The sequence below is a fragment of the Phanerochaete carnosa genome (assembly GCF_000300595.1).
Source record: "Phanerochaete carnosa HHB-10118-sp unplaced genomic scaffold PHACAscaffold_1, whole genome shotgun sequence".
Lineage (NCBI taxonomy): Eukaryota > Fungi > Basidiomycota > Agaricomycetes > Polyporales > Phanerochaetaceae > Phanerochaete > Phanerochaete carnosa.
The window spans coordinates 3,946,169-3,968,221 of record NW_006767628.1 but is presented as its reverse complement, the minus strand read 5'-3'; the positions used below and the strand labels follow the sequence as shown (position 1 = coordinate 3,968,221).

Here is a 22,053-nt window from a genome sequence, read left to right as displayed (position 1 = left end):
GTATAGTAGAACCTTATTCTAACACTTGCCCTGACAGTTCTTTGAAGGGGAAAGAAGGGGAGCAGGTGTAATAGCCTGCAGAAGCTGGTTTCCCGCGCTATGGCGCTTATTTCAAATCCGGGAGCGCTACCATATATATCCAAAAACTCGCTGGCTCCTGGCGAGTTTTTTGTGAATAACAGCCCAAATACTGCTTTGCTGGGCTGCTTACTAATGAAGAACTTGTTTGTACATATGTTCTCCATGACATGATGCAAAAACATTCAACATGTGGTATGTTCAAAACATATCATATGTTTTGAGATGCTTTACCATATTGGTATGATGTTTTAGCTTAGTCATCTTTTCAAAAAAGCGGTATATTACATATGCAGCCTAATTTCAAACTCAGTTGATGGAAGCACCATATACAGCATGCCGAGAGGTGCCGGAGAGGCTCTACAGGCCCTATGCGGTTGCTAGCTCAGTTACTAGTAGGTAATACATCGTACACCATAGTAGTTACTACCACATGATTAATCAAACCTGGTACAACGCCTCAGTCCAGATGTGCTTATGTAAGCACACCAAAACAAGTTAACCCAAAACACTAGGTGGTAGATGCAGTTTTTTTGCTTGCATAACCAGCCAAAAGCTAGGCAAACAAGAACCTGTGTTTAACCAGTTTTCATTCGAGAAAACTTGGAGACAAAACTGCCTTTTCTGCTAGTTTTGTCATGTTTCAGCCTCTTTTGGCCGGTTTTGCACCAATTTATGCACCAATTTACCCCAATATACAACCGGGGAACAATTAGTTCATGTTTTCCCAATTTTGGCCGGGTTTCTTCAAGAAAAAAACCGTGCTTACCACCCTGTGAAAGCGGAAGCGGCGGGGTTGTGACAGTTAGTTACAAGGACGCTTCCACAGAGCTGCTTCATGCTCTTCCTTCCGGTATTTTCAAGCTAGGGCAGGAAGTCAGGGTGATCAGGCACCTGAGAAGGGAAAGAGAGCATGAGACCATGTACCAATCGTGGCGCCAAGAGACCGTTTGCACATCTCCGTCCACCGAGCACCCTCATTATAGTGAGGACCACGCGGCACGCAGTCTTACACAAGCTTGAGATTGCACAATCTTGTAAGGAAGTTCACTGTTGTTTGCGTCTTCTCATGTGTAGACTATTTTCTGGACGCATTCCACCGGGCGCTTGAGAACGTAGGACATCTGACGTAGCGGGCACAGTTAACTTGAAGGCAAGGTATCCTCGATGCTCCCAATAATCTCCTCTCCGTCGCTTTCAGCCCCTGTCTGCTTCTTCACCTCTGTCGAGAGCTGCTCCTCGTTGCTGCTGGTTGATCTAACGTCGAGAGAGGGCGGGGTCGGAGCCTTGATGACGGGTGTTGGACCAGAGAAGTCTTTGCCGGTCATCCGAGACAACGTTTGCATGTCTGTAGGGAACCGTCAAATTTTGCAGTAATCTGGAAGAGCGCAGTACAGACCATATGGACGCCTGTTCTTCAGGCACCAGGTGATTCGGTTCGGGTTGCGCCTATCCTCTGCCCTAAATTTGTTCTTGCACGCTTTCCTGTCCCGTCCAGGAAGGACATAAGAGATAAGCTCATAATTTTCTCCAAATTGTTGCAGAGCCTAAAGAGCGTAGCGTCACCTTAAGTCGCGGGACTGAACTTGTGCACGTACATCGTAAAATAGCTCGGTCTCTTCTGCACTCCATCGGGAACCACGAAGCTTCCTACTGTACGTCGAAGAATTCACGAACTTGGTTGTATCGGACTCCTCAATGTGGGTGTAATTCGCAGTCTCGTCTTCTTCTTGTCGATCAACAAAAAGAGAAGTTTCGTCGATGATAGTCTCTCCGTTAGGACCAACCCTAACCTGGACGTTGTAGCGACTAGTGGACATGGCCTTAGTGTAGTCGTAGTCATCCCCTTTTTGGCCATCTGCTCCCCCGTTTTCCGCTTCGGCGGATGGCTCAGCAGCCGAAGAATCTGCTGCACTTGACGGGTCAATCTCGTCAGTATTTGTTCCAGTATTGCCGGTCGAAGGATCTGTCGCGGAACTGGCGTTCTCTTCTTCTTCCAAGTTCCGACCGTACTTCTTGGCCTCTGTTATCGCCCTCTGACGAGCCCGTTTCTCTCGATTGGCCTGTCGCCATGCTGCATGGTTGTCCATGATCTGCGCGGCCTTGCTACTAACCCTTCCGCGCCCGATGTCGTCGCACAGCTCAGCCATTGTGACAGCGATAGGGTCAATTTCTTCGCCAGGATCTGCATCGAGGTCATATGGAGGTAGGGAATGTGCGCGAGAACGACGCGTCCGCTTGTGGCGCGGCTGAGCGCCACCATCTTCGCCGTCTACAACGTCTGCACTCGTAGCTGCGCTGCGCTTGCGTCTAACCGGCTGAGATAGTGTATCAGCTTCAACTGCCGTAGACGTCCTCCTTCGGCGAGTGCGCTTAGGGTGCTCAACAGCGTTTTCGTCGCCTCCTTCGGCCTGCAGCCTCGCCGAATGCCTGCGCTGGGCAGAGGCTTTCGTAGTATGATCGCCGCGAAGAGCATCCCGTAGTTCATCGGTCGCGGCTTCGTCCAGATGCGCGAGTTGACTCTCCTCAGCATGACGCAGTGCAGTCACGACTGCCTGAAGTAGCGCGGGGTCGATCTGGGCATCACTGATGGCGGCCGAAGTGAAGTCTGTCGTAGGGTCCAACGAGAATGGTGGTGGGCCCTGGGAACGGCCGTCGGAGCTAGAAGCAATAGGAGGGGGAAGGGCCTGAGAGATGTCGGTAAGAGCAGTGGACGCGAGACCATCGTCATCACTAAAAGGCATGATAAAGGCATCGGGCACTTGGCGCGTGATTTCCTGGTATGCAGAGGGAACAGGAGGACGAGGAGGGAAGGCTTGGACAGCTGGGGGTCGAGCAGCATTCCGAGAGGGCATAGCTACGGCTGTCGCAATTTGGGGAGGTTGAGTTGGTTTAGGAGCAACGGGTGGGGAGACAGGGCGAGAGGCATGATTGTCTGAGGAAACCCACGTCAAAGACGGCGGTTTTTGAGGAATATTAGATGGTGGAGGCATAGACGTGCCCGGTGTGGCGTTTGCTGCAATTCCCTGAGCTGGGGGAGCAGACGCACGATGTTCGAGAACCTGTGGTGTTTGACGAGCTTCGCTCCCTACACGAGCTCGCGGTTTGGCGACCGGCCTAAAGACCGCGTTTCCCTTTTCTGTGACCCAAGAGAAGATTAAACACGCCCAAAGGATACATAAAGAAAGATGATACGCACGTACACGAGTCGACATCTTTGTGCTCAACTCTACCCGTCCAATTGGTGGTAGGCGTTTGGGGCAGGAAGTAGAGCGCCCATAATTAGTCCGCGGCGCAGAAGCCGATCAGCCACTCGCTCAAGCATGCGAGATGTCGACTCCCTCACTCCCCTTTATCTCAACCACCGCTGCTAAATGTCGCGCATCGTCGACCTTCCCGTTGGCGAACGTCCAGGATGGGAGCTGCAGGACAAGCTACTCAGCGTAGGCGGGCCCGGCTTACTTTCCGTCGCGGAGAGGTCCGGTTTCCACTGGTCAGACCACGCTTCACTTGCTCACATTTATCTTACCTAGCCTTGTTTTACTGCAATCGCTGAAGCAGTGTGAGTAGCCTCTTCTGTTTCTATATCTCTCACGCCGATAATCGGAAGGAACAGCTCGGGAGAGGTGGCTCACTTCTGCCTTTCCCCGGCTGCCGAAGGGTCGTGGGACGAAGCAAGTCGCGCAGACTGTCCCTCTGCACGAGTACAAGGCTCATGACAAGTTTGAACTCTCTGTCGGCCCAAACATATTCCCTGAAACTGCACTATTTGAGGTCGTTTATACTACCGATGCCCACATACCCTCTGCTAGGCCCTCGGGATTCGCCTCTCCTGAACTCATCAACATGGTTAGTGCCGCCGAAGCCAGCAATCCCGAGCTGAAGCTTCTGCTCGATCAGATCCGTACGAAGCCGGCATATGAAGCTGATTACAAGCGACTTGGGGAGTTGTTGCAGAGCATGTTTCCGGAGCATCTTGGTCCGAACACCACTTCTCAGTCTTCAGCTGCCCGCCCGCAGAAGTGGGACTTGGTAATAGAGTTCAGGGAGAAGCCAAAGGACCGTTTAATTTTCCCAAGGGGTGTCGTACAACACGGCAGGGCGTACGATACTGGGAAGGGGAAGAGGTTCGACGTAATGATATCCACGATGCTCCCGTACGCGCAGGAACAAATTGGCTTAGACCTGAAGACATTGGACCAGCAGGCTCTATCCAATACTCTTGCTGATGACGACACCAAGCCCAGCCCAGTTACGTTCCACTGGAAAGGAGTGACCCCACAGATATACGAGTTGCTTAATCAATGGTCATTGCGGCCGGACAACTGGGAGCGCTTCAAGGTAAGCGTAGAGTTGTGGCACCTGCATATTGACATAACCCGGTCATAGTCTTCCAATCGTATGTATTTGCCGCACCGGCTACCAGAGGGAGAGCTGCTGGAAATCATTCGAGCGGTGGGCTACTGGTTATATTTGTCAGGCGAATGCGACTAACAATTTGCAGGCGCTCGCTCCATCATGGACTCTGAAGTCCATTAAGCCAGCCAATGCAGACAGCGGCCGGACGAAGCGAAAGGGAAACCGACGTAAATCTGCACTTGAGAAAATGACACCGGCTACTGCTCTTGATCCCGCACCATTTACCTGGCCGCCTGTTCCCCCACCTTTGAACATTGTACAAGTAAAACCAGGACCACTGTCCACTCTTTCAGCTCAGACAGGTACGCTTCCACCTCCAGAGCCGCGACCACCTTCACCACTTCCGACATATAAACAACCGTATCAATCCTCCCAACAAGCACGAGAATCCTTGTCAGCTGAACGTCTGTGGCCGTCTCCAGAACACACCGCGAATACTCCACAACCTGTTCAGTCTTCCGCCATTGCGCAAATATCTCAGATTCCACTTATTGAACGATCACCACATCGACGTACGCAGTCTACATCTGTGCCTGGGACCGCGTCAACCAGCGTTCTAGAAGCGAGCGAGGCGCTCAATGCGTTGGGCTCTGCTTCTGATGCCTCGAATGCGCCGTCGCCTGTGGCCTCTCCCTCACCGTCGGCAGACGGCTCAGAACCGCCAAACAAGCGTAGGAGGATACCGCCGAAGCCGAGGTTCAGCCATCCGTTGCCTGCTTGCAAGACCTGTCAGCGCACTAATGTGCAGCTGCTACATGGCGGACGTAAGTTATGTCATGAAATTTGAGGCTTCGCTCTACTTAAGGCCGGTCGTAGAGTTCTGCCGTACGTGTATTGACATACACAGGCCGCCTCCACGCCCGCAGTACCAGCAATCTTCTTACTATCAACAACACGACCACTCAACACCAGAACACCCGATCACTTTTAATCACTGGGCGCCACCTCTGACGCCCCCGCCACCTCAAAGCTGATTCTTTGTGTCGTTGTATGTGTATATCATTGTGATGATTAGGGTTCTCCTAGGTATATCATGACGCCTATATGATACAGTATTTCAGTTATTCAAAGTATGAGTGTGCAAGGAGCGTGGGCAGGATCTGAAGAGTGAGAAGGGGAAGAAACTAGTTAAATATCTTGACGGCCCAGCCGAGCCACCATAAGACGACCCCGAACTCGGCGAACACAATGAGACATTCAATAATAACGGCAGTCCATTGGATAAAGAGCCCGACTACGAAGAAAGGAATGAAGAACCACCGCAATCCGGAGTGTGATATCCACGGAAGATTGTAGTTCAGTGTAGATGAGACAGCAGCACCGATCTGAAGAGCGGTGATAGCAATAGATATGAGGGAAAAGAGGAAGAGCCCGAACCAATGCTGGAATGAGCGTCTGGGTAACGAGGCAATGGGGTATCGCTTTTGCTCGCCCGTGAATTCATTGCGGTACCAGGGGATGATGAAGAAGTCCTGCACGTCCTCGCCGATGACTTTGCCGTAATTCCTCCATACTGGTGTCACGGTGTCAAGGAGTAGTGTCAGCGCATCGAGACCAATGTCCCAAAACTGCTGATACTTGTTCCGGTAGCTCTCTTCGAGCGCGACGATCTGCGTGATCTGGTGGATATGAGCCTCATCCTGAGTTTGTCATGACAGGCTGAACTTACCTCGGGATAGATCAATGACGTATGTGCAGTAACATCGTTGTACTCGCGCTTGACGGTCGAATGCGTCTCCTTCACCTTTGCGAGAGCGGCCATGACATTCTCAGCTTCTCGTGCTATCCTCTCCCTGTGGCGCTCCAGCTGGTCCAACGAAGATGACAGGCTGAAGATCGGGCCGTCGAACATGTACGCGGTATTCGAAGCGCTCTCTCCCTTGATGATAGCGCCGGCAAAGCTCCGCAGAGTGTCCCGCTGCTTGTTTACGAGGTCATCGATATCTTCGACGGCTCGCCAACCTTGCAGGCGCCTTGTCCCGCTCATTATCGAGGCAGGGTCGTGGCTCAATGCTTCCAAGACTTCCAGAGGGATCGACGTATGGGAAATGCCAAGCAAGAGCGAAAGCCGCGATAGCACGTTCTCATACTCGCGAATATTGCCGCCTACTCTCTGGAGTAGCTGGCGGGTGCGCTGGTTCTGGGCGAGAGTGTCTTCGAGAAGCCTGGCGACATATCAGTACATAAAGCAATGTGGCATAGCTTCGGGGCACTCACTGGGTCTTGTGTTCGTAATCTCGACGCTGCTGCTCTTCATCTGCCTGAATCTGTTGTTTCTCTTGCTCTCGTAAAAGAGCTCGATTAAGTGAGGGCAGAGACGTGCGACGTTGCCGCGGGCGAGGTGTCTTAGGCGCCCTTGGGTTAGCAGAAGGCGAAGGGTTCATCGGTGGAAGAGGAGAGTGACTAGACACAACAGTTGGATCGACGGGAAGGTAGGGGGTTGTTTGCCTCGCGGTTCTCGGTCCTTCGCCCCCGCTCGACAATGCTGGAGTGAGTGGCGGACGACCATCTGGCGATGTCGCACGTACGGGACCTGGTACGAGCTGAAGACTCATCGGACGCAAACGTGGCTTTCCCTTGCCCGGCGACGATTCGTCCTCCTGGCTTTGCTCTGAGATTGAGTTCCTGGCGGATGACAGCTCGCCTTCGCTCTGATTGTTAACTTTGCGGCGCATGCGACTGGCAAAGTCGCGAAAATGCATTCGGCTGCTGGAAGGCGACATACCGTACCCCAGGGATGTGGAGAAGACGCCATTATGTGAAGAGCTGCGAGTTGAGTCGGTGTGGTACGCCAAAGAATGTCGGCGGTAAGTGATAGGATCAATGCTACTACGTCGAGAGTCTGCGCCAGCTGACGACCTTCCAGAGTCAATTCGGGGTTCGAACGAGACGCCAGCATCTGAAGAATCGCGTCGCTTCCTAGAAAGAGACGGTTCCAATGGCGGTGGAGTCCAAGACCACGAGTCACTGGAAGGTGACTTGCTCGCCGCTTTACTCTCTGGAGAAGCACTCTGGTTAGGCATCGGGGACAAGTCGACAGCGGGAGTAATGTCGTTCACTATTTGGTCCTCAGGTATCGGTTGTAATGTTCGTCCTAGAGACTTGGCATATTCTTCGACTATCAGGGCAGACAAATGCCATGGGAAGCGTAGAGAGGACTTGGTGCCATGTTTATCGAGTAAATGTTTCAGCCAAGTGAGAGGTTCCGCATTGTCTAAGGAAGCTTGGAAAATAGGCTCCTGTTTGTCATACCATCGTGCGGCACACAGCAGATTCAACTGAGTGTTTGGTGGGTCGCCGAGAGCAGTATATCGCCTTCGCAGCTGCTCAGCAGTAATAGCTGCCTTACGAACTGTATGAGGTTTGGCCTTGGCCTTGATCTGCGCGAGCTTATCTGACGTGGCGAAAGAGGACCTGGTCAGCTTGGCAGCCTCGGTAATGAAGGGCGGTGTGCTGACCGATATAGAGAGATTCCTGTTTCTCGACAATTGTCTTGCTGGCACCTGCAGGATATCTGTCCCTATGTCTACGCCTCGTGATGGAGAGCGACCACCGTTTATCCCTTTCGTCCTCGGAATTAGAACCTGTCCAATCAAGAGTGGCACCTCCGTTCGAGGATGATGGTACAGGATGGGGAGGTATCAATCCCACAGATGGGCTGAAATCAATTTCTGATTCGACACTGCCGCCTTGCATTCCTTGGACTGCGGCGGCGGGCGGTATTGGTGGCATACGCGCATGAACGGGCGAAGAGCGGGTGGAGAACGAAGAGGAATTGGAGGCATCATCCGGTGTGAAAGGACGCGGCTTGGAAGTCGATATTGAGTGCAACGCCTTCATGCGAGCCTCCCGCCTTGCTTGTAGGCTCAACGCACGCTGAACATCCTCGAGAATCCTAGGATCTGTTGCTGCGTTGGTTCACGAAGTCCTGAGGAGCAAGGCGCACTCACCTTCGTGAGCTGATCTATTATTAGAATACGACTAGACAGATCAGAATGAGCACAACTCACAAAGGTCATACTCGTCTGAGAACGCAGCAGACGAATAGTCCGTGGAAGCGTCGGTGTTCACAGTGGAGGCAGCGTTTCCCGTCCTCATACTACTTCCCCGCCTGCTTCCGAAAGCCACACGCCTCTGGGCATCGTCAACTCCATATGCGTGGCGGAGTCCTGAGGGATACGGTGGCTGAGAGTCATCCACGGACCTCACCCTGCGTCGACCGTCACTGGAAGCTGCTCGCTCGTAGGTCGCGCGGGAATGAGTGAGACCCCCAGGAATTGGCCTCTTGGATAGTCCCTCAGAGGATCCCGCTACACGCAATATCCCACCATCTTGGTCGAAATCCGGGAAGGGGAAGCGGCCGTGTCGAGACGATGTTCCAGCATTCGGGGTTGTACCATTTCCGGTAGACGGCCCAGCCTCTGCCATCAACAGCCTGTTTACGTCGAAGAGGTCTTCGGTGCGTACTTCGCGATCAGGTATATGTCCCTTGATTAACACCCGTATAGAAGGTCACGGAGGGGAAGCCGCCTGGCGTGTGGCGCATGGCTCTCCCCTTGGAAGGCCACCGACGGTGGATGTCCGGAACTCTCATGCGTCATATGTGGTTACTTGGTGAGCAGCACAATCTATATACGGCTGGGTTTCCTTGCGTACTGATATGTACCAGGTATTCACTATCGGTCTTCACCACGGTGATGTTCATTCGTCTGCTACTTAAGCAGCGCAGGCAGCGTGGGGTCCGCCTTCCGCGGTGACATAAATTCTAGCACTCCGTTTTAAGTCTCTTTCAACAAAATCAGGCCTGCCACGCACAGTATACCGTCGGTCAGCTGCCGACCTCCGTCGAAGGGTCCGGAGGTCCATCTCTCACTTCGCGATCCTGTGGTCGCACCTATAATGTCGAGACACGGTGGCATGTATACGTATCGAAGGGTATTGTAAGCACTACACGTAGTAGCCAGACGATGGACTTCGAGGAGACTTTCGAGACCTGCTGAATGAATGCTGTGCTACGTAGTACCTTCCGCGGGATGCCTACTAAAGTGAAGCGCCTGCTGCGCCCGGTGCCGTCTGGTTGGCTGCAATGAGCCTGATCTTACTTGCTCACCAGCATCGGCTTCACCCACATTCCCATTGTGCGCTACGCGTACGCTTGCCGACTGTTGACCCTTGGTCAGCTATCGCTTTTGCACACCAGCCGCTTCGCCACCGGAATACCGCGCCATTGCGTCAATGTCCGCCCAGTACCATTTGCCTTCCTCAGGATGGTTGTCAGGTGTGAAGTAGTTGCGCTTGTGACCGGTACGGAGCATTCCAAGCACTTTAACTTCACCATCGTCTCGAAGGTAAGCCTTCTTTTCGGCTTGTGCCTTAGAGATAAAACCTCGGTTAACAATGACTGTAGTACCGTCGGTACGGACGAGAGGTTCGACCAAGTGATAGCCATTCTCTCCGTTGTGGACTCGCGGACCGAGGAGGATAGCATGGGCGTGGTCCCACATTCCCCTCACGAGAACTTTACGATAGGCAAAATCAGCGACTGCGACGGTGCTATATGCAGACTATGATCAGTGGCCTCCATGCATGCGGCGCTGAGGAACTCACTTGATTCGTCGGGGGAGCACCAAAGGTTCTTGGGACAGCTTCTCCTGTAGTTCGTCAATGAGATTTACCTTCCACTTGAGGCGTTCAACCTGCCAGGTGCCAAGCGCAAAGGTAAATATGGGCATGATTCCTAGGAGCACCATTGTCGGACTGAAGAGTGAATACTGTCTCGTCTTGTATTGGGGGGTCGCTGAGCTAGCGGTCGTGGATTCCATCCTTGCCGAACTGGAAGGAATAATTGGCGTTTTGTGGCGTGTCCATCCTCTGAAAGATTTCAGAGACGGACCCGAGAACAGCCCCTGCCGCAGGAAAGACGACATTGAGAGTCCCGGTGGCAGTTCGGTCGGAGGGCCAGAGGTCTCATATAGACGCGCTCGTGGTTACGCGCAGCCTCGCTTACACCTCTACCTCCACCACATACCCCGGCTCCCTTTCTGAGGTGCTCGACGAACAAAATGTCTCTGCAAGTCCGTCTTTAACAGCGAGCTCAATGCTGACAGGGGGCACAGGTTCGGCGGCTCGCGAGCGCGACAGACGACTGGCTACGACGTAGATGGGGACGAGATTCACTACCCTACTCGCCCAGTTGACAAGGACAAGGCAGAGGCAGAGCTCGTCGTGAATATCAAGAAGGCCACAAACCCTGACGAGACTGCTCCTAAGCAGAAGCACGTTCGAAGTAAGCTTTACGGCTGATATTGTCCCTCTGATATATTCAAGTTTCGTTCTCTAGAATGTATCGTGTATACCTGGGACTATCACTCCTCAATATCCTTTTGGACAGGTCTTCGCGTGCAGCCTATTCTTGCGGATGAAGTGCAGACCTTCAAAGCGTTGATCACTGTCCACAAGGTTATCCAAGAGGGACATCCTGTTGTGCGTCCATGATATCATACTTGAAGAGGCATATGTTCACAATCATTCTGTTGTAGACTATCAAAGAAGCCCATGGGCAGACAGGATGGCTAGAGACGTGCGCACGTACTGTTGGACATGACAGTGCTCGTGGTGCGTCCTTCAAATGTGGTGCGATCGCGAATTCTAATTGTCATGCCCAGGATATGGTCCCCTAATCCGAACTTACGTGCAATTCATCCTCGCGAAGCTAAGATTCCACCGCCTTCGACCCGAATTCAACGGACTCTTCGAATATGAGGAATATGTTACGCTGAAAGGAATCGACGATCCGAATGAAGGGTTGGTAAACCTCTGTAGTTGCTGGTGACAATCACTCATTCTCTTTGAAGCTACGAGACCATTTCGGATCTCATGAATCTCCAGGACCAGATCGACTCCTTCCAAAAGATGGTCTTTGCTCATTTCCGCCATACTGCGAATAACGAGTGTCGGATATCTTCTCTCGTCCCTCTGGTGAAGGAGAGTTGGGGTATTTACCGCTTCATCACGAGCATGCTTCGTGCCATGTACCGGAGTACGCGTCCTCTTCGAATTGCGCTTTAATGTGACATTCACTAACCATTTCATGATCAGGGACCAACGACGCGGACGCGCTGGAGCCTCTCCGACAGCGTTACTGCGCTCAGCATTATGCGCTGCGCAAGTTCTACTATGAGTGCTCTAACCTCAAGTACCTCACAAGTCTTATCAATGTCCCCAAGCTTGGTCAGGTAAGCTAATGCGATCCTTCTCCTTTGAGATTTGATCATTAATCATGCTTGTAGGACCCGCCAAATCTTACCGATAGTGGCCCGGCTCCTGACCTTCCTGCTCGTCCAACAACAACTGCGCCGCCTGCTGCCACGCCGCCACCCGCCACCCCTGCGCCAGACATCGCTGAGCAAGCTCGAATGCTCAAGGAGTATGAGGATCAGCAGAAGGCAATACTTGCTGCTCGCGCAGATGAGGAGCGAAGACGACGAGAGCAAGAGGAGCAACAGCGTCTCGAGTTTGAGCGCAGACAAGCGGAACAGGCAGAGCGTGAGCGTCTTGCTCAGGAACAACTCATGCAGCAGCAGCTCCAGCAGCAGGCGCAGTACAATAACTATGCTGCTCAGCAAGCCGCTCAACAAGCTATGGACCTCGAGCGAGAATTGCTCGCTATGCGCGGCCAGTACGAGCGAGACCAGCTGATGCTCGAGCAATATGATCGCGTACGTTCATGGTTCATACCAGCTTCGCATGCTGTGCTCATCTTTCTGTGCAGAGGGTCAAGGCGCTCGAGAGTGAACTCGGCAGTGTCACTTCGAACATCAACTCGCAGCTGATGTCCAAGGACGATCTTATCAAGCAGCTGCAGGACCAGGTCACTCTCTGGCGGAACAAATACGAAGCCCTTGCGAAGTTGTACAGTCAGCTGCGTACCGAACACTTGGACATGTTGGCCAAGTTCAAGCAGATGCAGCTAAAGGCCAACTCGGCCCAAGAGGCCATCGACAAGATGGAACGTATGGAACGTGATCTCAAGGCGAAGAACCTTGAGCTCGCTGACATGCTGAGGGAACGCGACCGTGCCCGGTTCGACCTTGACCGGCAGAAGGCGAGCCACAAGGATGAGATCGACCGCCTCAGGCGTGACCTCAGGTTTGCGAACGAAAGAGCAGAGGATGCTTCTCGATCGAAGAGCTCGGAGGTGTCCGGTGTATTGCAGAAGTACAACCGTCAACTCGCCGAGCTTGAGGATTCGCTTAGGGTGGGCTTTTATCATCATTCTTTTTGAAGACGGAACCTTACTCGTCTACAGGCGAAGCAAATACAGATCGACGAGCTGCTTTCCAGGTTGGATAACACCCAAGCGGAAATTGACCGCGTCCGTGATGAAAAGGATGCTGAGATCGCCGTTCTTCAGGAGGGCATGGACCAGACCCTTCAACACTTGTCTGATGCCCAGCAGGTATGTCGCGCTTACGTTTTGTGATGGTTAGGCACTAATATTATCCTTTAGAGCCAAGGTATTGTGGAGGAGAGCACCAACGCTCAAATTGACACCCTTATTCTCGATAATCGCAAGAAGCTCAACGCTATCATCGGTCAGTATCTTTCGTAGGCATCTGGAGGACATCGTCTTATCCGCAGAGTACCTTAGATTCCATCTTACAAGCGTGCGTACAGAAGGTTGACGAGGCAATCTATGAGCTGGAGTCTCCAGCACAGACCGGCAACCTCAACTCCACGCCTGAGTACACTCTGTCGATGATCGAGAAGGCGGTCAACAATGCTACTGACTTCGCTACCATCTTCAACCTTTACCTTGGCGGCGAGGTCGGTGGTGACCATGTCGACGTAATCAAGGGCGCGAACGAATTAGCGCAATCGCTGTCGGACGTCCTCATCAACGCCAAGGGCGTTACTCGCCTTCTGGGTGACGAGCAAGTCGAGAAGGTCATTGCTGTTGCGAAGGCAGCCGGTGATGTCGGCCTTCGTGGCTTCCTGAACATCCAGTCGTACAAGCTCGACCTGATCCCCCAATCCACTCAGCGCAAGGAAGTCGCCATGCGCAATAATGTTGAACTTCGATCAGCACTCAGCAGGCTCTCCGAGACCCTCGACAAACTCGCACCCAAGGGTGGCAAAACGGGTGCGCTTGCGAAGGCCAATGGCGATCTCGGTGACCTTGTCGAACAAGAGATGTTGGGTACCGCGAAGGCGATTGAGCAGGCCACCGAGCGCCTGAAGCAGCTCATGGCGCGTCCTCGCGACTCGTCTCGCTTCAGTGCTGTCGACCTGCAGGTCCACGACTCCATACTTGCCGCGGCGCTTGCCATCACAAACGCGATCGCCCGTCTCATCCAGGCCGCGACAGAGTCGCAGCAGGAGATCGTCGCGCAGGGCAAGGGCTCGAGCACGAGCCAGCAATTCTACAAGAAGAATAATCGCTGGACCGAAGGCCTCATCTCCGCCGCCCGCTCCGTCGCGTTCGCGACGAATCTGCTCATTGAGAGCGCTGACGGCGTCATCTCTGGCACGCACACGATGGAGCAGCTCATTGTCGCGTCAAACGAGGTCGCGGCGGCGACCGCGCAGCTCGTCGCCGCGTCGCGCGTCAAGGCAAACCTCATGTCCAAGACGCAGGAACGCCTCGAGCTCGCGGCGAAAGCGGTCACCGAGGCCTGCAAGGCGCTCGTCAAGCAGGTCAAGGCGATCTCGGCGCGCGAGGCGCTCGAGGAGGACGTTGACTACAAGAACATGGCCACTCTCGAGTTCAAGAAACGGGAGATGGAGCAGCAAGTCGATATCCTCCGGCTCGAGAAGGACCTCGGTGCCGCCCGGCACAGGCTGGGTGCGATGCGGCGCGCTGGGTATCATACAGAGGAGACGGACTGAGAGCAGGCACGGCCATAATATTAGCGACGGATCTCTCAATACCTTGTAATCATATCTGCTCGCGACTTTGTTCAGTACTCAGTTTTTACTACATGTATCGCTGTCGTATAGCATTGGAAATATGAAAACAGACTTTTCTCACAAACATTTACTGAGCTTCGATATGTACCAATGTATCTACAGGATCAGGGGTGTGGTGATGTGTGTGCGGGCCGAAACAGATGATAGCGTGTGAAGAGGGTGAATGCTCGAAGCAAGCGGCGGACGAGACACCAGACGAGATGGAATTTAATTAATAACTATAGAGAGTTATATAAAAGCAGTATGGCTCGGAGGTGCCAGAAGGGAAATATGGTATCACGAGAAAGCAGAAAAGAATGTGCATGAATAGCGAAATGCGAAACGATTGGAATAAATATGACAAAGCTCTTAAAAAGCACGGAAGGGATCCTGGAAAAGTCCCCGGTGGGATTGGTAGGACTCGCCCTCGAAGCTCCGGATGGTGTCGAACGAGCCTCTGTCGAGGTCCAAGAAGCTGGACTCCATTTCCTCCGGCTCGGAGGCGAACATCCGACGCTCTCCGATCTCGGCCAGCGGCCCGCGCGCAAAGTCGATGTCTGCGTCGTCCTCGACCTCGTCGTCGTCGATCTCGAGGAAGGACGGCTTCTTCATGACAGACCGCCGGCTCAGGGCCCTCTGGTCAAACGCGCTCGGCGGACGGGAATGGGACGCACTCGGCGAGGGCTCTGGCTCGTCGCTCTCGGAGATGGTCGTCGCCCGCGAGTTCTTCCGGCGCGGCGCCGGCGAGAGCGGCTTGAGGGGCACGACGCTGATGCGTTGCGATTTTCGGGAGAGCTCGCTGTCTTCGCGCGCGTGGCCTCGAGACTGTCGCGGGCGCGGTGGTGGCGGCAGTCCAGTCGCGACGTGGAGCGGTGACGGCGGCTGCTTCTGGGCGGAGAGTGTCGTTGGCGGGGACATAAGACTCGCCTGAGCAGTGGACGGCCGGCCGTTCACCGACGGGGACGCGAGGCGCACGAACATGGAGTTTCCAGTCTGCGCAGGACTGGCATGCTCCGTGGTCGAGGGTCTTCGCGGAGACGCCCCGGGGGCACGGACGGGGCCTAACCTTCCGAATACGACGACGTCATCAGCGCGGTCTTCCTCGCCAAACGCCTGCGTCCGACTTCGACCCGATATGCTCGAGAGAAGCGAGCTTGTCCTCGACCGGGTAGGCGACTGTTGGTTCACATACGCGAGCCCAAAGTCGCCGGGTTCGAGGTCATACTTACTCTGCCGGCGCTCGGGTTCGCGGTCCTTCGCCTGGTCAGCGTTGAACTGCTCCTCGAGCCTCAGCATGTCCGTTGGCGACATGATGCGCTGCGGCACGTAGTCGGTCGTCGACTGTCGCTTCGCCGTGGCCGCCTGCTGCGTTTGCGTTTCCAGCATTTCCTGCCACATTGGCGCAATGCACGCGTTTTCAGTCACGAGAGCGAGCTGGTTACCCATGTTCGTGAAGGACATCATGATAGGCGGGTGTCGCTCCCTCTGGGCTGGCGCCGGATCGCGCGCGGGAGAGTCGTCAAGGCTGAAACTGCTTATTGAACGGAGCTCGTCGTCCGCCGTCAGCGGTGGACTTGACGATCCCTTGGACGCGCTTCCCCTCCGCCGACTGGAACCCGAGAACAGGCGCCTACGCGGCTGTGGGCTGCCAGGCAACGAAGGCGAGCGCGGGGTCTGCTGTATTTCGGGAGATGCGGTCGCATTATTCGAGGTACAATACCGAAGACCAGGCAATGGCAGCCTGGGGAACGAACGCTGTTTCTTCGGGCCCTTCTTACTGAAAGCGGAACTCGACAACGACGCGTGGTCCTCGAAGCTGGACGTTTGCGCAGAGTTGACACTCGCCTCGGACGCTCTCCTTTCCATAATGAACTGTGCCGAGAAGCCAGAGATCCTCTGTTCTGCGGGAAACGTCAGGCCAGATTCGGGGCTGCTCGGGTTGCGTCGATCACCTGAATACTCCAACGCTTCCGGTGGGGGTGGGGGACTGTACACTGCAGGGTCGGGAGGTGCGTCCGTCATGAAGTGGTGGGCCTCTTCTGCGGTAGCAAAGTCGTCCAGAGACGCAAAGCTGGAACTTGCGGACGGTGGGTCTGGGAACACAAGTGACTCGACCGAATCCACATCGTCCGAAAGCGGCAGAGGAGAAAGTGGTGGAGGTGGCAAATTGGCCGCCGGTGGCTGAATGGTCAAGGGCGGCAGGTTGACGCGTGACGACGACGCCTTCCTCACCAGGACAAGTGGCCTTGTCGTTGGCAACGGTTGAGCCGTGACGCTCCCGGTAGATACCGAGGATCGCGCGCTGAACATGACTGGAGATGGCGCAGATGTCGACGGCGACTGACTGCGCTCCGAGAACGGTTGTGAGGCCTGGCGCCGGAGTCGCGACTGGGCCGCAAGATCTGACTCCAAAGGGAAAACGGCGGCAACAGCTGGACGACGCGCTTTTTCAACAGCCACCGTCATCCCCCGTGGACGGACGATCTCTCGGCTGAGCGGTTCGGGCGCTTTGAACGCTGTAGCTGCTGAGGCGAAGCGCTGCCTCGGGGGCATGGTTGACCCAGATGATAGCGAGCCAGATTGGAAGCGTTTCGAGATCCCCTGGCCGATATCAAACCCTGTGGGGTCGCCGGACGGGCCGTCTGTCACAATGAAGGTTTCTCGTCTGTTACGTTTTTCACCCTGATTTGTGTCCGGCGGCCGCCTGCATTCTCCGAGTTAAAAACAGAACAAGCGCATGTTCTTAGCGAACTGCTTACCTCGGCACGTCTGCACTCGCCGAACTTAAAGGCGAACATGGATCGTGTGGACTAGAATGTGAGTTGGACGAGGACGAGCCATACGACAGACGGCTGCTGTGGACCGTGTCAAAGCGCTTGACGCGTGCAACCTGGTAGGGGTCAAGCATTGAAGAATCCGAGTATACAGACAGCCTGTTCGGATCTTGGGTGAAGCGGGGCACAATGACAGATCCTGCTGCGAATGGGTCAGGGTCTGAGAGCGTGAACACCGAATTCTGGTACGACCGGCGGTCGGGACGGTCGGAGGGCGTGCGAGGCTCCGAGATAGTATGTGGGTCGGAACGGTCATCGAATTCGTAAGAGCGGACTGTGGAAGAAACAGACTTTGAAGGTGGACGGTTGGAAAAGAACGGCTGGGGCGAGTACGCGGGCGAGATCGCTGCTGTGTTCGGGGCAGAACGACTGTAGCTCGACGTGGGGCTCACAGGGGAGAGCATGGACGGTGGAGGGTCCTGTATCGTGAGTGTCGGTTTTTTCGACCGTTTCCCAAAAGCATGGCCGACAATATTGTTCAGCTTGGAGGTCGTCATGCTGTCCTTGGACTTGGAATGTTTGATGGTGTGCAAGGGCTTCAAATCCGAGAGTCCAGAAGAGTTTAAACGCGTCGAGGGAACATCTCGGGAAGACTTGGACCGAGACCACCATGACTTGCTCTGCGAAGAGCCTGAGAGGGTAGACATGACGGAAATGAGGGAAAGAGCGTCTTGAGGGAAGGAGAGAAACTAGCAACACGAGCTCTGATATTAGGCCCAGATCAGTGATGGAAAGTATTTGCAAGCAGATGGTGTGCCGTCTGCGTGAGCTGAAACGTGCGCAGCTGGGCGAGACAGGACGCGTCTGGAGGTCAGAACATGGGCAGCAGAGGCTGGTGTGGCGGTCGGAGGCGAAGGAGGAAGTGGCGATGAGCAAGGGCTCCTTGGCCGTTCGCGAACGGCGTGAGTGTCTGCGCCAACTTGTCCGGGCAGTCGGTCCAATCGCGAACGCCGTGGCAACCATTCCTCGAGCGTCTGCTCCTGCTGATGCAGAATGTTCTCAACAGTCCCACAGAGTCGCGTATGGCGGCTGTCGAATCACACTGCTTGCCTACCATGTTCCAGAGCACGACGACTACACCGGCCAATTCTCAGTTCGTGATTTACCGCTGCTGCCTCCGCTGCTCGACCCGCCCATATCTCTTCCCCTTGAAATTTGTGCCGGGACGCCGAGAAGATCGACACAGTGATCTGATCGTGTCCGGCATTTGCCGCTGACAAGGTACCGAGCGCCAGTTTTGCTCCCCACTCCCCACCTGTGTCGTCACCGTCGCCTCATGTCCGTCTTTCATCAACTTTCTCCTCCGACTGCGTGCAAACTTCGTCGTGGCACGCGTACCAAGCTGTGTACGGCTGCCACCCAGCCTTGGCCATCACGCTTCCGACGTGCTGCGCGGTCTCAGCTCCTCTCTCTGCTTCTTCATCATTGCGATCAGTCAGGCCAGGTAACCTCCCCGAGAGCATTCTACCGCTGGTTCTGATTAACGTGGGCAGGCCCGCACCAGGCCTTCTCCCTTCCAACACATGGTACCTACAAACTGTTCAAATAACCCATCGCCTGCTGACAGTCGGATCTGCACTTCTCCCGTGCTTCCAGAGCCCGGTTTCCTGGTTACTTTCAAACTCGCCCGGGCTAGGTACAGTATACTACGACACGAGGCTACCGTTGTCCGAAACCATTATTTTCAAAATAAAATAAAATAAACGCTCCACGTAGCTTTAACTCACCCGCTTCGAGAGCGGAATGCCGGAGACCTGCCTACCCTTGAGCCTTCAGCAAAGCAAAAGTGCTAGCATGATCATCGCTGCCCTCTCGGCAGTGACGATCCTGCTACCGCTCCTTGCTACTGATCATCCGAACACGCACTGACTCACAATAGCTTGGCAGCGCCTTGCCGGAGAAAGGGGAAACTCGATAGTCCAGTGCGAGGACCTGACAGAGGTGTGTTGCCTTCACACGCGTTTTATATCTGCCTGCTCCCCTGGCCTCTCCGTTTTTTTTTGCAGCCAGGGACACGAAGCCTATGCTATCGCCCGCCGAATCCGCTCGGAGTCCTCGGAAAATGAAGCACAGGCGCACGGAAGGCGCATGTCGCTGTGAAAGGCCACTGCCTTTCTTACCACATCCCGCCGCAACGGCCGACTCGGTTACGCACTCGACTGGGTGCATGACTATCATGATCGGCTATGCATAGATTCACGAACGTTGTTTCATCGAGAGTACAAGGACTTTGCCAATTCAAAACGTTCAAGAACGCACGGAGAGGACCGAAAACCGAGGAGATTACATGTAGAAGCGCTATGAACGACCTGATAAGTTTATCCCTGACCGGAAAACCTGTCAGTGAACACACAGCAAGGCCCAGGATGCTTATATCTCAAATGTGAAGCATTGCTGCCGACCATAATTTCAAAATATGCATTGACATATCCAATGTTATGAGTACTCTATACTAGATTCAACAACCATGTGAAAGAGAATAAGTTAGCATTTAATATCAGCCAACGATTGCACGAGTAGTGAGAAGTCGGTCATCAACCCAGTTCTGCCCACATGTCTTCCGTATCTCTTTCTTGAGCCGCCTGAGCAGCTCGTGGCATAGGTGTTGTATGCGCCGGCCGCGCTTCACCGTCAGCGTCGAACACGACATCGCTTCGGATAAGCGGACGGCCTAGCTCGTCCGAATCCTCTTCACCTTCCATATCAATGTCAAGATTCAATGGACGTCGGCGTGCTGAGGACAGGTCGATAGGCTTGGGTCTCGAGAATATTGATTGGCCAGACCTGATGGCGGGTTCACTTCAGTCCTACATCCGCAATGATGGAGCCAGCGTGACTTACTGTCGCATAACCGACGCTAGCCTTCCGAACTGCAACACATTACGTGCGACCAGCAGTAAAGTGTCCAGTAGCTCTTCCTCCTTAGATGTGTTGTCGCAGCCCGCGAAGAATATCACAGCAAGCGTGATGACACAGAATGCGGTGAGAATGAGGTCCATTACGTTGAAGGGGCTTTTCCAGAACCGCTGTGTAGCGAAAGATGATCAGCTTTCTCACGGGCTTAGCACCTAAAGGCAGAACCACGCACCCGACCAAAGGCAATAAAGCGTATCGTGACCTCAAGGATCATAGCGCCGTTGATAATGAGTTCGAGGATGTAGAACGGAAGCGTCGGGCAGCCGTTCACGAGGCTGAGCACGACGGTCGTCACCGAGAGCGCGGCCATGACCAGGTAGAGCACGATGTAGCTGCGCGAGTGCACGAAGCGATTCGCGATCCCCTTCGTAATCTCGTCGCGCGACATGGAGTATATCGAGCGCGTGGGCCTGCATGGAGAGCACGGTTAACGTCTGCCTCGTTTCTGAGCGGCGCGGGGGCAGCAGCGGAGGGAACGGGTGCGTACGCTGGGTAGACCGGTGGGGCATCGTTTTCGTAGAGAGGCTCGCCCTCGCCCGCCTCGAGGTCGCCTGTCCGCACGTCCGTCGTCGCCGTCGACATCGGTGTCTGCGTTAGCGGTCCTCGCCGCAGAATCATGCCCGTCCGTGACGCAGCAGCAAAGCAGCGCCGTGACGTTGCAAACACACGCAAACAACCGAGCTGCCCCCAGTTTAGCGCCTAACCGATCCCCATCACTGGTTGTTCTCTTTCAGCGACTATCACTTCGCAATCGCACACTCTAGTCTCTCGTCTTTGACGTTCTCACTACCACACTCGCTTTCCATCGTATACGACAGACTCTGGCAACATGGGTGGCGGCGACTTGAACATGAAAAAGTCGTGGCACCCGCTTCTGTTGAAGAACCAGGAGCGGGTCTGGCTTGAGGAAAAGAAGGCTGTAAGCACTGCATCATCTCCTACATGCCGGCGAGATACTAAATGTGTTGCCTACAGTTGGAGGAGAAGAAGAAACTGGATCAGCTGAGGAAGGAGAAGGAAGAGGAGAGACAGCTGCAGGAGTTGCAAAGGTTGCAGGAGGAACAGACGGGGAACAAAAGGCAGGAGAAACTAGAGTGGATGTATGCGACGCCGGCAACGGGTAGTGGAGCAAACGCTAATGAGCTGGAGGACTACTTGTTGGGTAAAAAGCGGGTGGACAAGATCTTGACTGCGGACGAAAATGAGAAGGTGCGTCTTGCTGGCTCATTGTCGTTGGTGCGTCCCTTACTGACGTTTCGACTAGCTCGGTGCTGCGCATAGGAACTTCATCGCTACCCAGTATGCTAACACTGCTCGCGATGTGGCTGCCAAGATTCGCGAGGACCCCCTCCTTGCAATCAAACAACAGGAGCAAGCGGCATATCAGGCCCTCATGTCGAATCCTCTCAGGCTGCGCCAGATGCAGGAGAAGGCAGGTATTAAGCCGAAGAAAGACAAGAAGGATAACAAAGAGAAGAAGAAGCATAAGAAGGACAAGCACCGCGACCGCTCAGCTTCACCTCGCTCCGATCGCTACCGTTCTGCTTCACCAGATCGCTACCACCGTTTGAGACGCTCTCGTAGCCCCCGCGGACGTGACTCTCGCTCCCGCTCCCCTCGACGCCGTTATGAGTCTGATCGCTACGAACGTGGTTCACGACGGGATCGCTCGTACAGTCGATCGCCGGGGCCGTCACGACGGAGGGACCGTAGCCTCAGTCCAAGAGAGAAATCACGAGGTCGTCAAGAGAACGAACGGATGCCTACCTGGCCGAGGTCTGACGACTCCGACGACAACGCCCGCTACGGCCGCCGCCAGAGCCAGAATAGGTCAGCAGACCCCAAAGATCACTACGAC

General features: G+C 54.5%; 8 protein-coding genes across 8 annotated transcripts in view; 3 read left to right on the top strand and 5 right to left on the bottom strand.

The window, feature by feature from the left end:
• Nucleotides 1-1,009: 1,009 nt before the first annotated feature.
• PHACADRAFT_204514 (uncharacterized protein) lies at nt 1,010-3,293 on the bottom strand (the record flags this gene model as incomplete). Its single annotated transcript, XM_007390705.1, has 4 exons — nt 1,010-1,426; nt 1,478-1,625; nt 1,677-3,217; nt 3,278-3,293. The coding sequence occupies 4 exons, from the start codon at nt 3,291-3,293 to the stop codon at nt 1,221-1,223; spliced, it is 1,911 nt and encodes a 636-aa protein (XP_007390767.1). The 3' UTR covers nt 1,010-1,220.
• Nucleotides 3,294-3,601: 308 nt separating this feature from the next.
• PHACADRAFT_247888 (uncharacterized protein) lies at nt 3,602-5,279 on the top strand. The gene has a single exon (XM_007390704.1). It carries the CDS (start codon nt 3,925-3,927, stop codon nt 4,465-4,467), a length of 543 nt encoding a protein of 180 aa, XP_007390766.1. The 5' UTR covers nt 3,602-3,924; the 3' UTR covers nt 4,468-5,279.
• Nucleotides 5,280-5,290: 11 nt separating this feature from the next.
• PHACADRAFT_111833 (uncharacterized protein) lies at nt 5,291-8,930 on the bottom strand. The gene is made up of 6 exons (XM_007390703.1): nt 8,508-8,930; nt 8,448-8,456; nt 7,956-8,399; nt 6,715-7,891; nt 6,167-6,662; nt 5,291-6,116 (listed from the first exon to the last, which is right to left on the bottom strand). The coding sequence occupies exons 1-6, from the start codon at nt 8,923-8,925 to the stop codon at nt 5,622-5,624; spliced, it is 3,039 nt and encodes a 1,012-aa protein (XP_007390765.1). The 5' UTR covers nt 8,926-8,930; the 3' UTR covers nt 5,291-5,621.
• Nucleotides 8,931-9,677: 747 nt separating this feature from the next.
• On the bottom strand, nt 9,678-10,247 carry PHACADRAFT_190505 (uncharacterized protein; the record flags this gene model as incomplete). Its single annotated transcript, XM_007390702.1, has 2 exons — nt 9,678-10,050; nt 10,105-10,247. The coding sequence occupies 2 exons, from the start codon at nt 10,245-10,247 to the stop codon at nt 9,678-9,680; spliced, it is 516 nt and encodes a 171-aa protein (XP_007390764.1).
• A 293-nt stretch (nt 10,248-10,540) lies between these two features.
• PHACADRAFT_247886 (uncharacterized protein) lies at nt 10,541-14,525 on the top strand. The gene is made up of 12 exons (XM_007390701.1): nt 10,541-10,561; nt 10,614-10,783; nt 10,838-10,980; nt 11,037-11,112; nt 11,163-11,301; nt 11,352-11,536; nt 11,596-11,732; nt 11,787-12,215; nt 12,269-12,754; nt 12,806-12,955; nt 13,007-13,091; nt 13,148-14,525. Coding segments are annotated over exons 1-12 (3,240 nt in total). The 5' UTR covers nt 10,541-10,559; the 3' UTR covers nt 14,386-14,525.
• A 2,659-nt stretch (nt 14,526-17,184) lies between these two features.
• Nucleotides 17,185-18,203, bottom strand: PHACADRAFT_247885 (uncharacterized protein). Its single transcript, XM_007390700.1, has one exon. The coding sequence runs from the start codon at nt 17,924-17,926 to the stop codon at nt 17,201-17,203; it is 726 nt and encodes a 241-aa protein (XP_007390762.1). The 5' UTR covers nt 17,927-18,203; the 3' UTR covers nt 17,185-17,200.
• A 1,478-nt stretch (nt 18,204-19,681) lies between these two features.
• Nucleotides 19,682-20,788, bottom strand: PHACADRAFT_247882 (uncharacterized protein). Its single transcript, XM_007390699.1, has 4 exons — nt 20,683-20,788; nt 20,368-20,605; nt 20,121-20,305; nt 19,682-20,063 (listed from the first exon to the last, which is right to left on the bottom strand). Exons 1-4 carry the CDS (start codon nt 20,775-20,777, stop codon nt 19,814-19,816), a joined length of 768 nt encoding a protein of 255 aa, XP_007390761.1. The 5' UTR covers nt 20,778-20,788; the 3' UTR covers nt 19,682-19,813.
• Nucleotides 20,789-20,941: 153 nt separating this feature from the next.
• PHACADRAFT_247880 (uncharacterized protein) overlaps nt 20,942-22,053 on the top strand; it is a 2,484-nt gene continuing 1,372 nt past the window's right edge. The window contains exons 1-2 of the mRNA XM_007390698.1: nt 20,942-21,114; nt 21,171-21,404. Of these exons, the coding sequence (XP_007390760.1) occupies nt 21,025-21,114; nt 21,171-21,404 (324 nt within the window). The 5' untranslated portion in view covers nt 20,942-21,024. The remainder of the gene's footprint in view (nt 21,115-21,170; nt 21,405-22,053) is intronic.